At 43.4% G+C, this 12,153-nt stretch overlaps 1 protein-coding gene across 2 annotated transcripts; it reads right to left on the bottom strand.

Annotated features, from left to right (window-relative positions):
• Window positions 1-385: 385 nt before the first annotated feature.
• Window positions 386-11,885, bottom strand: ncdn (neurochondrin). Of its 2 annotated transcripts, XM_029735661.1 has the most exons (8): window positions 11,800-11,857; window positions 9,524-9,574; window positions 8,223-8,427; window positions 6,861-8,114; window positions 2,091-2,335; window positions 1,689-1,904; window positions 1,213-1,355; window positions 386-1,060 (listed from the first exon to the last, which is right to left on the bottom strand). In XM_029735661.1, the coding sequence occupies exons 3-8, from the start codon at window positions 8,424-8,426 to the stop codon at window positions 639-641; spliced, it is 2,484 nt and encodes an 827-aa protein (XP_029591521.1). In that variant the 5' UTR covers window position 8,427; window positions 9,524-9,574; window positions 11,800-11,857; the 3' UTR covers window positions 386-638. The 2 variants fall into 2 exon arrangements, with proteins under 2 accessions (XP_029591521.1, XP_029591520.1); XM_029735660.1 differs by lacking the exon at window positions 9,524-9,574 and having other exon boundaries at window positions 11,800-11,885.
• Between the last annotated feature and the right edge of the window lie 268 nt (window positions 11,886-12,153).

Raw genomic sequence — 12,153 nt, 5'->3', positions numbered from 1 at the left:
TCGTTATTGTTTCACTGATATATTAGGGTCTTCAAAATAACTTCCAACGCGTAATCCATGCATAATTCTGGGATTTACCATGACCCAAAATGCCACACTGCTGTCAGAATGCCATCTAGCGGTAGAAAAAGCAACATGCATAGAGACATGGAAAGATACTGGTTCACTTTAACTACAGTACCACATAGTTACTATACCAATTATATTAGTCTAAAATGTTCATAAACTGCATCACTCCTTTCAGAAAACAGGAACATTGGTTTTATGCATATGTCCTGTAAGTGTTTTGAATTACAGTAGTAAGCAGGACAGCTTTGAGTGTGGATACCAGCTCTTTTCTGTTGAAGGAACATTCTGCTTCAAAATGAAAACACTTAAGATGAAATCTTTAACAAAATAATTATTTTATTCTTCACTTTCATACATGTAACAGACTGCTTATATACAGTCATACCATCTTACAAACAACTGACATGTTTATCAGGAAGCATATGACAAAGCAAATATAGCCTGTTACTAAACACAATATATTCAGCCATTTTGTCTTAGTCTCGAGGCTGAAGTTTTTCCTGATCATGTTACGTGTCTGCTCAGGAAAAACTCCTGGCCCTCATCTTCATGATCAATACACAAGTGCTTCAGTTTGTGGTAAGGGATTTCCTCAGACTGCCCATGCTACCCAAGGCTCCCTTGGCACTGCTCTTCAGGAGGACACTGATCTCCTGTCGACAGAATGGGCACTGGAGTGCCACTGCGCAGAGGACCTCCTCTAGTGCCCCCTGGGTGTGGGGGTCAGGCAAGGTGCTACAGGAGCCCAACATGGCGAGGGTGTGGTTGAGCCAACCCTCCTCCCTGACCAGGGTGATGATCCAGGGCTGGGCCTTCACACAACCTCCCAGGGCCTGCAGACCAAGCCTCCACAGCTCCCCAACCTCCTCCCACCACTCCTCCCAGGCAGGGCTCACCCTAACTGGGCCTGGGCCTGAGCTGGAGTCCAGGGCACCACGGAGGAACCGCAGGGCTGCGGAGAAGAACCGCCTCTGGTCTGCTTCAACCGGAGCTGGAACATGGTAGAAGAAATACAAAGACAGGCTTCAATGAATTTAGAGGGAATGTATTAGGCATACATTTATACAATTGCAAAAATGAACAATTCTATTAAGACAGAAATCGGCCCGTTCACTCATCTAAAAAAAAGCCATGTTAACGCACCTTTAGGAGCCGGTTTAAGCCTGCCAATCATGAGCCCCAGAGTACAAAGATTGGCAGCCAGGACCAAGAGGCGGGGTTTGTGCAGGAGAACAGGAAGTGCTTCACTCAACAGTGACTCAAGGCTTCTGAAACATGGGTCCTTTCTGAGAGACAAGATTGTGCATAAATAAAGATTTTGTCACAGGTTATATTGTAATATTATGCATCCCCAATGTGAACTTGCAGTTGGTGAACTATTTACCATTGAGGGGGAGATTCATTTTCATTTCTTTCATTATCTACAACACAAAACGACCCCATTTTGCTGTATAAAAATCCATCCTAACTAGTCACCGGTATCTGTAAATGAAACTATGCTGTGTGTGTTTTATAGCGTACGTGTGTGCATTACAGTCTCTACAAAACATTTGTTATACAACACATACGTGTGTATTGGGTCTCTGCAAGGGCAGCTGTGTGTAGTGTTTATTTTGTACCTGACTTGCTCCGGCTCTGTGACAGTGAAGTTGAGCAGGGCCGAGCAGGCTGTCTCCATACTGGGATCTCGGGTTAACGCTGCCCCTCCTTTCCCCCGCAGGTCACCCCATCCCTGGGTTAGGAAGGTCACCAGGAGAGCTGGGGTGTCCAAGGTGAGTAACACCTTTCTTGGGGCGTCCTCTGCAGAGAGGTGGCACAGAGCTGGGAGGAGATACCTAGAGAGGGGGGGGGGGAGCAGGAGAGAGGCTGTGGCTTAAGATCCTGTTTTCAAAATGCGGTCAACTCCTGATAAATGCACACAGCTTGGGACTGTCAGCAGAACCTGCACTAAACCCAGCATGCAGTTACCTGGAACAATCTTTTAAAGAATTCAATTGGGACTGGAATCAGAGTCAACCTACCTTACAGCATCTTTTCCTGTCCAAGCCCCTCCCTGTGAGCAGTCGCCTACAGACATCTCCGACATCCAATTGGAAAGACCCTCGTCCTGACTCTCTCCCTGCAGATGGCTTCTGGCGTAGCCCATCAGAAAGGGCAAGAGGGCAGTCACTTCTTCCTTGAGACAGGAAGTCTCTTCGGCGAGCCAGGCGCAGAGGGAACGGAATGTGGCGAAAATGAAGGGGTCGCCGTAACGACTCGGATCAACCTGGAGAAAAATACTTAAACGTTAGTTTCAGAATCAGAGTCAGCCTTCTCTTACAGGAGTACTCTGAGCAAAGCTGAAAGTGTGATAAGTTAAATACTACTATATTGGATAAATCCATCTGAATCCAATCACTTTTTGACAGCACCCCTTATGATTTGAACGAAGCCTTCAATATACAGTGGGAGGAAAAGTATTTGATCCTCTGCTGATTTTGTACGTTTGCCCACTGACAAAGAAAGGATCAGTCTATCATTTTAATGGTAGGTTTATTTCAACAGTGAGAGACAGAATAACAACAAAAATATCCAGAAAAACACGTCAGAAATGTTATAAATTGATTTGCATTTTAATGAGGGAAATAAGTATTTGACCCCCTCTCAATCAGAAAGATTTCTGGCTCCCAGGTGTCTTTTATACAGGTAACGAGCTGAGATTAGGAGCACACTCTTAAAGGGAGTGCTCCTAACCGCAGCTTGTTACCTGTATAAAAGACACCTGTCCACAGAAGCAATCAATCAATCAGATTCCAAACTCTCCACCATGGCCAAGACCAAAGAGCTCTCCAAGGATGTCAGGGACAAGATTGTAGACCTACACAAGGCTGGAATGGGCTACAAGACCATCACCAAGCAGCTTGGTGAGAAGGTGACAACAGTTGGTGCGATTATTCGCAAATGGAAGAAACACAAAATAACTGTCAATCTCCCTCGGCCTGGGGCTCCATGCAAGATCTCACCTCGTGGAGTTGCAATGATCATGAGAACGGTGAGGAATCAGCCCAGAACTACACGGGAGGATCTTGTCAATGATCTCAAGGCAGCTGGGACCATAGTCACCAAGAAAACAATTGGTAACACACTACGCCGTGAAGGACTGAAATCCTGCAGCGCCCGCAAGGTCCCCCTGCTCAAGAATACATATACATGCCCATCTGAAGTTTGCCAATGAACATCTGAATGACTCAGAGGACAACTGGTGAAAGTGTTGTGGTCAGATGAGACCAAAATGGAGCTCTTTGACATCAACTCAACTCACCGTGTTTGGAGGAGGAGGAATGCTGCCTATGACCCCAAGAACACCATCCCCACCATCAAACATGGAGGTGGAAACATTATGCTTTGGGGGTGTTTTTCTGCTATGGGGACAGGACAACTTCACCGCATCAAAGGGACGATGGACGGGGCCATGTACCGTCAAATCTTGGGTGAGAACCTCCTTCCCTCAGCCAGGGCATTGAAAATGGGTCGTGGATGGGTATTCCAGCATGACAATGACCCAAAACACACGGCCAAGGCAACAAAGGAGTGGCTCAAGAAGAAGCACATTAAGGTCCTGGAGTGGCCTAGCCAGTCTCTAGGCCATAATCCCATAGAAAATCTGTGGAGGGAGCTGAAGGTTCGAGTTGCCAAACGTCAGCCTCGAAACCTTAATGACTTGGAGAAGATCTGCAAAGCGGAGTGGGACAAAATCCCTCCTGAGATGTGTGCAAACCTGGTGGCCAACTACAAGAAATGTCTGACCCCCTTGCCAACAAGGGTTTTGCCACCAAGTACTAAGTCATGTTTTGCAAAGGGGTCAAATACTTATTTCCCTCATTAAAATGCAAATAATTGTATAAAAATTTTGACATACGGTTTTCTGGATTTTTTTGTTGTTATTCTGTCTCTCACTGTTCAAATAAACCTACTATTAAAATTATAGACTGATCATTTCTTTGTAAGTGGGCAAACGTACAAAATCAGCAGGGGATCAAATACTTTGCCCCCCACTGTATTTCCCATTGTAGGAGGGCTCAGAAAGTGACTTTTTGGACCCGAATGTCAAAACGTAAACGTGTTCAAAGTGAACCCATTTTGCATACCCCACCATACCATGAGACATCCATGTCTTCATCACTGGAAAATATAGCCCTTTGCACTTCTACCCGTAAACAGGTTGAAAATTGAAGATTTTGAGACTGATAAGCGCCTAAATTGGAACGTAGTGGCTGTACAGTTAAATGCTATACATGAGTATCAGAGCTCAGGGTCTCCGCTCCACAGCTCTGTATGGGTTTTGACTGACAGTCGTTCTGAACTTGACCACCGCATGCAACAAGAAGTTGGCCACATCCCTCCCACTAATTTGGCAACTTTTGCACATCTTTTGTTGTCCGAGTGAAGGAAATGCTGCAAATTACGAGGACTCGATGTATTGTGAAAAATGAGATGCTGAGGATTCAAACAAGCAAGCCAATCGCCCGTGAGTCCAAATGTGCACTTCACATTTCCATATCATAAAACTCATGTAATATAGAGTGTCAACGTTTATGATCACTAAGTTTGATGTACAGTTACAAGATGACATGGCGTTATACCCTGGGTTGTCCTGAACAGAAGGAGGCTGTTTGTTGTATTGTGAAGAAAATTTGCCGCGGACCACGCATCAGAACGCACTCATCTTTCCATTCTTTGCACACCAAAATTACCATCTGCTTCGCTGAATTGCCTCGTGAAAGCCTGATACTATAAGATTATAAAATACAATTTAGCTATTCATGTTGGAAATAGAACAAGCTTTCAAATTATGCCCACCTGACCCAGAATGACATTTATTATGGACTGTTTTTGGATTGCGTAAACAGTACTTGTATGAAGGCAGGGGAATGCAATGCTGTGTTCTAAACAAAACAACTACAAGTGTACTTGCTCTAGTTCCTCAACGGCACAGCTAGGAGAGCTAAAAAGAAACACCTTATAGTTGAAGACTCTGAGTCATAAAACATATTGAAATTACTTAGGAACTGTGCACACTTAGGTGTGTGGCCACTTGGAAACACCAGTTAGACCTCACCCAAACCTTTGTCATGTCTTACAGGCTGACTCGACGGGTGCGTTGCAAAATAAATGTAGAAATCTATATTATTCAATTATTGCACCCACACTGCTCGTGCGCGCCAACGAGTGTCTGCATTGCCAAGGGCTAAAATAGAAGTCAGTTCTATTTTTGACGCAGATCGTGCTGCAAGTCCAGCCTCTACCATCTCATCATTGGTTTATAGAAGCAGGTACCCACGTGCCATCTCCTTATTGGTTATACCCACATGGGTGAGTGAAAGACGAAATAGGTCAGGGGCGGTAATGCATGTAATTTATGAAAGTTGCCAATCGCAATATAAAGTCAAGAGAAGAAAAGGCCTGGAAGGAGGAGAGATGACTAGAAACGATTTGGTTGACCGTTTTAAATGTGGATTAATTGGTGGCGTAGAGGACCTTGTGCATTTCAGGTAAAATAACAACTCAATGTTTATTTCCCAGGACAAATTAGCTAGCAAGTGTAAGCTAGCTAGCTAAATTGCCATAAATGTTTAATGCTTTTCAACCTGTCCCCAAATTAATATAATTGGGTCAGAGTTTGTTTTGATATTTTAACCTGTGTGTAGTGATTGCGTTTGAAGGGGGGGACAAAATAAATGTATGCACGATGGCGCACGCGCGCAGCTGGTTTGGGTTCCATGTTAGGTTGCACCCATCCCAAATTTTCCTAGAATATTCTTATCATGTTACTGAATGCATTTCCAGATTTAGTTAAAGATATTAGGTAAAGAACGGTAAAATGCACATAAAAGTCAACAGTGTAATATTTGGATTCACGTGTCAGGTGAACTGTTGTGTCCTCACCTTTTGTCTAATACTTTTCTCATAACCTCCAAACTGTTCCCTTTTAATTGCTACCATGGGTATGAATATGCTTTCTACATTTCTTCTTTAAGAAACATTTAAATTTAGCCCTATCCATAAAGTGTAAGAGGTAAAAAAAAAAAACTTAAAAATGTCAATCATCACAAAATATATATTCGCATAGACCCTATTTTACATTATCTGAGGTTCTTGTTTTGTGCCCGCCATCAGTTGAGACACAAATCCTCCAATTCTGTAAAGCAGCGTCTAAGCTACAACGTGTGTATGTATGCATATTTGCATATATATATATATATATATAAAAATAAAAAAAAAGAGTTCACACATATTTTGATAATTACCATTAAAAAAAGGGTAATAAAATAAAAATATATAATATATACATACATTTATTAAACAACATTTTTCTAGATATTTTAGAATAGTTTGACAACCCTTTTTGTGAGCTTTTAAATGATATCAAACTCAACCGTTTAGCTTTTCCAGTGATGAAGACGTGTAATGGTAGGGTGGGTATGCAAAATGGCTCAACTTCGAGCACCTCTATCTTCTGAAGGTTTTGGCATTCAGGTCCAAAAAAAGTCACTTCCTGACCACTTCTTCCATGGGCAAAAATGTATTGAAAGTTATGCTTAAATCAAAAGGGATGTTGTCAAAAAGCACTTGCAATCAAATGGGTTTACCCTATTGTGAATTTTGTGTGTCGGTGCTTTGTACTGTCCACGACACACAGTTATCTTGTGGGAAACATGATTTGAATTTAACTCCACCTACACTTTCTTACAGACACTCTGGCTGGTGTGTATAATGAGTATGAATGCATCTTCTTTGCCTCGTTCTCTTACCTGCTGCAGGTGATAGATGACTGCCGAGAAGGCCTCCTCCAGAACCCGGAGAACCTGCCTGCTCTGCTGCAGACTGAGCCCAGTGATGGCAGTCTGTGGCTGGGCATCGCTCTGCTGGGCGACTCCCTGGCTGCTGCAGGCCTGCTCCATGGCCGCTTCCATGATGCGGTAGCAGGCAGTGAGTGTCTGCTGCAGCTGGGGGCTCAGCTCTGTATCGGGGGGCTCCTCCAGGCCCATCCTCACCTCCACACAGGCCCGGTTCACCAGCAGGCAACAGAACTTAGGTGGCCCCACAGGCTCCCAGCCACACAGGTCCAACAGGCAGGCGGAGAGGACTAACACAGGGCCTAATTGACCTGGGGTCAGCTTGGCCTGCAGCATGGGCCTCAGGGCCGCCCACAGACTGACCATAGTTGGCGTTAGGTCAGTGTCCTTTGGTGTTCCACCTGGCGAGGGCAGGAACTGCGGCACCAGGGCACACATATCGAGCTGGGTGAGGCCAGTGGCTTGGCAGAAGTCTTGGGAGACTCTGGCCAGGAGAGAGAGGAGTTCGGCTGGGTGCTTACTCCAGGCTTTCTCTTTAGTTTTGCCTGAGAGCAGGGCACCAAGAAGAGGTAATCCTTTTTCATGGCTCAGTGTCTGTTTCTGCTCCAAGGCCCGACAAAGAGCTGGGACAGCACCCCTGGCCAGGAGCTGATCTGGGCCCCGGGGTAAAGCACACACTGTAATCAGAACCTGGTAACAGTCTGTAGTCAAGGCCTCATCCAGTTTGACTGTTGAATGGGAAGTTGGAGCTCCATTTTCTGCAGTACCTTCCTCAGAGCCTGTAGGGCTCGTTGCATCCTGAGATGGTGCTTTGAATCCCGCAGTGTCCTGGACAGGCTCTTTGGTAGTGTTCGTGCTCTGTGATGACTGTTCATCTTCAGCCTGGCTTGGCTGGTCTGGTTCCATCCCTTGTCTAGCCTGGTGCTTGGCTTGTTTCTGCGGGCTCCATTTGGGCCCATCGGCCAGCAGCCCTAGCAGTAGAGGGATGGTGGTAAGGAGCTGTGGGTGGGCGGCCATGTCTGGGTCTGTGCTGAGGGCAGCCAGCAGAGCTGTGCCCAGAGACAGAAGCTCCTCTGGGGGCAAGCCGGAGGCGTCACTCCCCCGGACCGCAGTCACCAGCAGGCGAGCTGGAAGACTTAGCCCCACCGCCTCGAAGATGCGCCGCAGCGTCGCACTGTCAAGCTGGCCTGCTGGACACAATCGTGTAATCTACAGAACAGAAAGTGAAGGATGAAGAATATATATTTTTTTAACCCACCATACCAGATTAATTACAATTACTACGGGTCAGAGATAAGGTAGACTGGTGACACTTACCAGGACGAGTGCAGCGAGTGTGTGGCTGTCGTTTTTGGCGTGGGTGAGTGTGTGTAGACAGCGCTCCAGGACCTCGCGCTGGGCAGCAGACAAGCCATCTATCGCCAGTGGAGCTCCCTCTCCTTCCTCACTGCCTGTGTGTTCGCCACTGGAATCACTCTCAGAGCTCACAATAAATGTACCCTCAGCCATTGCTAATGCCATCCTGTAAACACATTATACATATCGGTGGTGAAAATGAGTGAGAGAGATCCAGACAATGCCCCATCCTCACAACAAATTGAGTTAGGAAGACATCAGCCTGTTCGCATCCTGTACATTGGATTAGTGAGCAAAAATAAACCACTCTGCCTTTGTTTTGTCAAGTGCTTACCTCAAATTAGTCCTTTTGGAAGTTTTTCCTTGGTAAGCTATTCTCATGATTTTTGTCATTGTTGTGGAGCACCACTCCTTTCCTTTGTTTGCTGAAGTGCGAAGGCCCACCTGAACTCTTATATTATGAAATAAGTATTGTTGTGCATTGAATTATGTTCATGTTAGCTGTGTAGATAGCTAGCCTAACTATCCCAAGATGTACTCTTAATAGGTAGACCAAACCAGTTTTGGTGATTTCTGGTATTTCATCTAAATAAATCAACACATTTTTGGACTCATTCAAAAGTTATCTGATTAAGTAAAATACCATTGGAAAATCATGTTTAAAGTTCAATTTATATTCCTAAAACGTAAGTTGAAAAGGATGCTGTCGCTGCTTCCTGTTGACAAGACATTTTGATAAATAGCCCAGTGTCCAAATCAATAACCAACAGTTTGTGATATATTGAAGACCTAAACATAAAATGTACTATCTGCACATACATGTGCAACAATAGTAATCATATTACTTGTAGTATTTATAAACTGCACATGCACCAAAAAACCCTGTGGCAATAAACCACTTATCGATTAGGGGAAAAAAAAAAAAAAAAAAAAAATTCAGGTTGTACACGCTGATGAAACTAACACCTAAAAAAAAAAAACATTATTCTTTATTAGGATCCCCGTTAGCCGACAACTAGTCTTACACATAACCAAAAGGACTTCACATTAAAAAACATGAACATGTAGTGTGTGTTTGCATTGATCAGTTACACATACATGTCAGTACATACACACAAAAAGTAGGTCAAACAGGGGAGAGGCGTTGTGACGTGAGGTGTTGCTTTATTGGTGTTGTTTTTTTTATTTTTATAAAACAGGTTTGCTGTTCACTTGCACTATATGACATGGAAGAGAGTTCCATGCAACCAACTGTACGTTACCTTGAATTTGTACTGGGCCTGGGGACTGTGAAAAGACCCCTGGTGGCATGTCTGGTGGAGTAAGTATGTGTTAGTGTTGTGTGTAAGTTGACTATGCAAACAACTTGGAATTTCCAACACAATGTTTCTCATCAAACAAGAAGAACCCAGTCAGTCTTTCCTCAACTCTTAGCCAAGAGAGATTGGCATGCACATGATTAATATTAGCCCTCTGATTACAGTGAAGAGCAAAACGTGCTGCTCTGTTCTGGGACAGCTGCAGCTTAACTAGGTCCTTCTTTGCAGCACTTGACAATGTGATTGGACAATAATCAAGACCAGATAAAACTAGAGCATGCAGTACTTCCTTTGTGGAGTGAAAAACCCATGGAAACTGGAGATATTTTTTTACATTACTGGTTAGAGAACAACCTGCAGAAGACAGTCAGCTACATTTTGGAGTGATACATTTTGAGGGTCACCAAAACAGAAACGCAACACTTGTCTATTACTCATATCACGTTGATGCGCTGCATTTTGGATCAAATCGGTCGCTAACGCGGTAAGTGTAATGCAACACTTTTTTTGGTTAATCACGTCGATATCACGCTGAAATCAAACGCTTTGGATGTAGCACTGTTTACACTAACACTATTCAAAGGCCACACGGAAACTTGGAACAACCTATACACGGTTGGTTAGATGAGAAATTGTAGAAGGCTTATCTATATTTTGGAATGTCAGATATTGATTTCGGAGGCTGCCACCACAGAAAAGGAACAGACCAGTTTTTCTGTTAGTTAAATAAAATAAATAACGACGCAGCATAGGATAAAAGTGACAACGGTTGGCTGCTATTTAAGTGATAGCTTGACAGTTGAATGCATGTATTGGTGTGCGGCAAGCGACTTTTATAGAAACAAGCCCCAGATTTTCCGTGCCATTTCCTTAACTCCGCGTTCAAAGTCCTGCGCATCCCAGTGCGTAACAAATCAACAGTACAAAACTAAAGATATGTATCCGTTTTAAGCAATCGATCTCATGTCATCGTGATGGCTATACACTTTTATACTAATATCACCAACCTGAGGTATAAAGGATGTGTAATTCCACTCAAATTTTACAGGGTGAAAAATGCAAGCTTGTAAAGTAGTAACAAACTGTCCACATTATGGAAATTAGAGCAATATAGAAGAATATAATATGGCAAAAATAATTCTACATGTCAATTTAAGGTGATAGTATGTTGCCCACTCAAACTATTGCAACAATAACATTTCTCACTCATTTAACCAATTAAGAGTTTTAAAAAGCTCTCAAACAATTTAGCTCAGCGCTCTAGACCAGTGTTTACCAAATTTGATCCTGGAATCAGCTGTGTAGTGCTAGTGCAAAAACCAAAACGTGCACCCAGGGTGTGCCCCAGGACCGAGTTTGGGAAACCCTGCTCTAGACTAAAGCCTACAGTGTCTGTGCAGCAGCCTGGAAGTTTGGCATCCCTACTCCTTAAGGAGCCTTGTTATAAGAGCGTCTGCTAAATGACTAAAATGTAAATGTATTTGCAGACTCTAAGCAAAACACTCCATCTAAACATGAATCGATTCTCAATTACGATACTGTTCCAAAAACAAAGCCCTTTTCGGGGCGGCATGGTAGCCTAGTGGTTAGAGCGTTGGACTAGTAACCAAAGGGTTGAAAGTTCAAATCCCCGAGCTAACAACCCATAGGCCGTCATTGAAAATAAGAATTTGTTCTTAAATGACTTGCCTAGTTAAATAAAGGTAAAATAAATATCACACCAAAACAATTTCACAAAAGCAAAATACACACTGTTTTAACCAGCTTTATCAGTTGCAGCTGACAGTATTTTTCAGTGACAACACGTTTCTGGCGACCTTCTACACATAGGTGTTCGGAGCCGCTGTAACATAGAAATATGGCCATGTGGGAACACGAACCTGGCCTAACCCTATAAAAAAGGTGAGCGCCAATTTAACATTTTATTTTTAGGAAAATATTTATCGCTCATATGAAAGATAAGGTCCTTATTCCTTCCTAAACCGTACCATATGTTCAGGCCGAGCGAACAGAAGACACCTTCATCCAATGGCTCTTGTGGAACTGAGAGTCATGTTCAAGGGCTAGGCTAACTCAAATTAGTAAGCTTTCCAAAGTGTTGTGGCTAATGAACTCATATCGTTTACGTTCAGCGTACATATATTTTAGCATTTTCTCTGACATACATTGAAAACTACTTTGATAAAATAATTAGTCGAAGTAGCTACAAACATACTCACATTTAGGCTAGCTGCGTTCTTTATTTGTTCATTCAACTTTCAGCGCTGCACAAGAGAATGAGATCCACGAAAGTAAGCTGTCAAAATAAGAGATGGTTACAACAACCAATCAACGTGATCAACAAATTATAATCGGCCAATCATGAGGAGGTTCTTTGACATGTAAGGACGCCATTTTGGTTGGTGTCCCGTTCTCGGGAACGTTTATATTTTTGTTGGGAAAGCAAAATATTGGCACATTCTTTCAATGCTCTTTGATAATGTTGTGTTTTGTCATAGTAATAAAAGTTACTCCAAAAGATTGCAATTACTTGGCTGCGTGAGACGGACGTGATTGGATTAATCGTGTTTAGG

This window comes from Salmo trutta, chromosome 36, assembly GCF_901001165.1.
Source record: "Salmo trutta chromosome 36, fSalTru1.1, whole genome shotgun sequence".
NCBI lineage: Eukaryota > Metazoa > Chordata > Actinopteri > Salmoniformes > Salmonidae > Salmo > Salmo trutta.
Note: the sequence above shows the minus strand (reverse complement) of the source record. Positions and strands in the feature narration are given on the sequence as shown.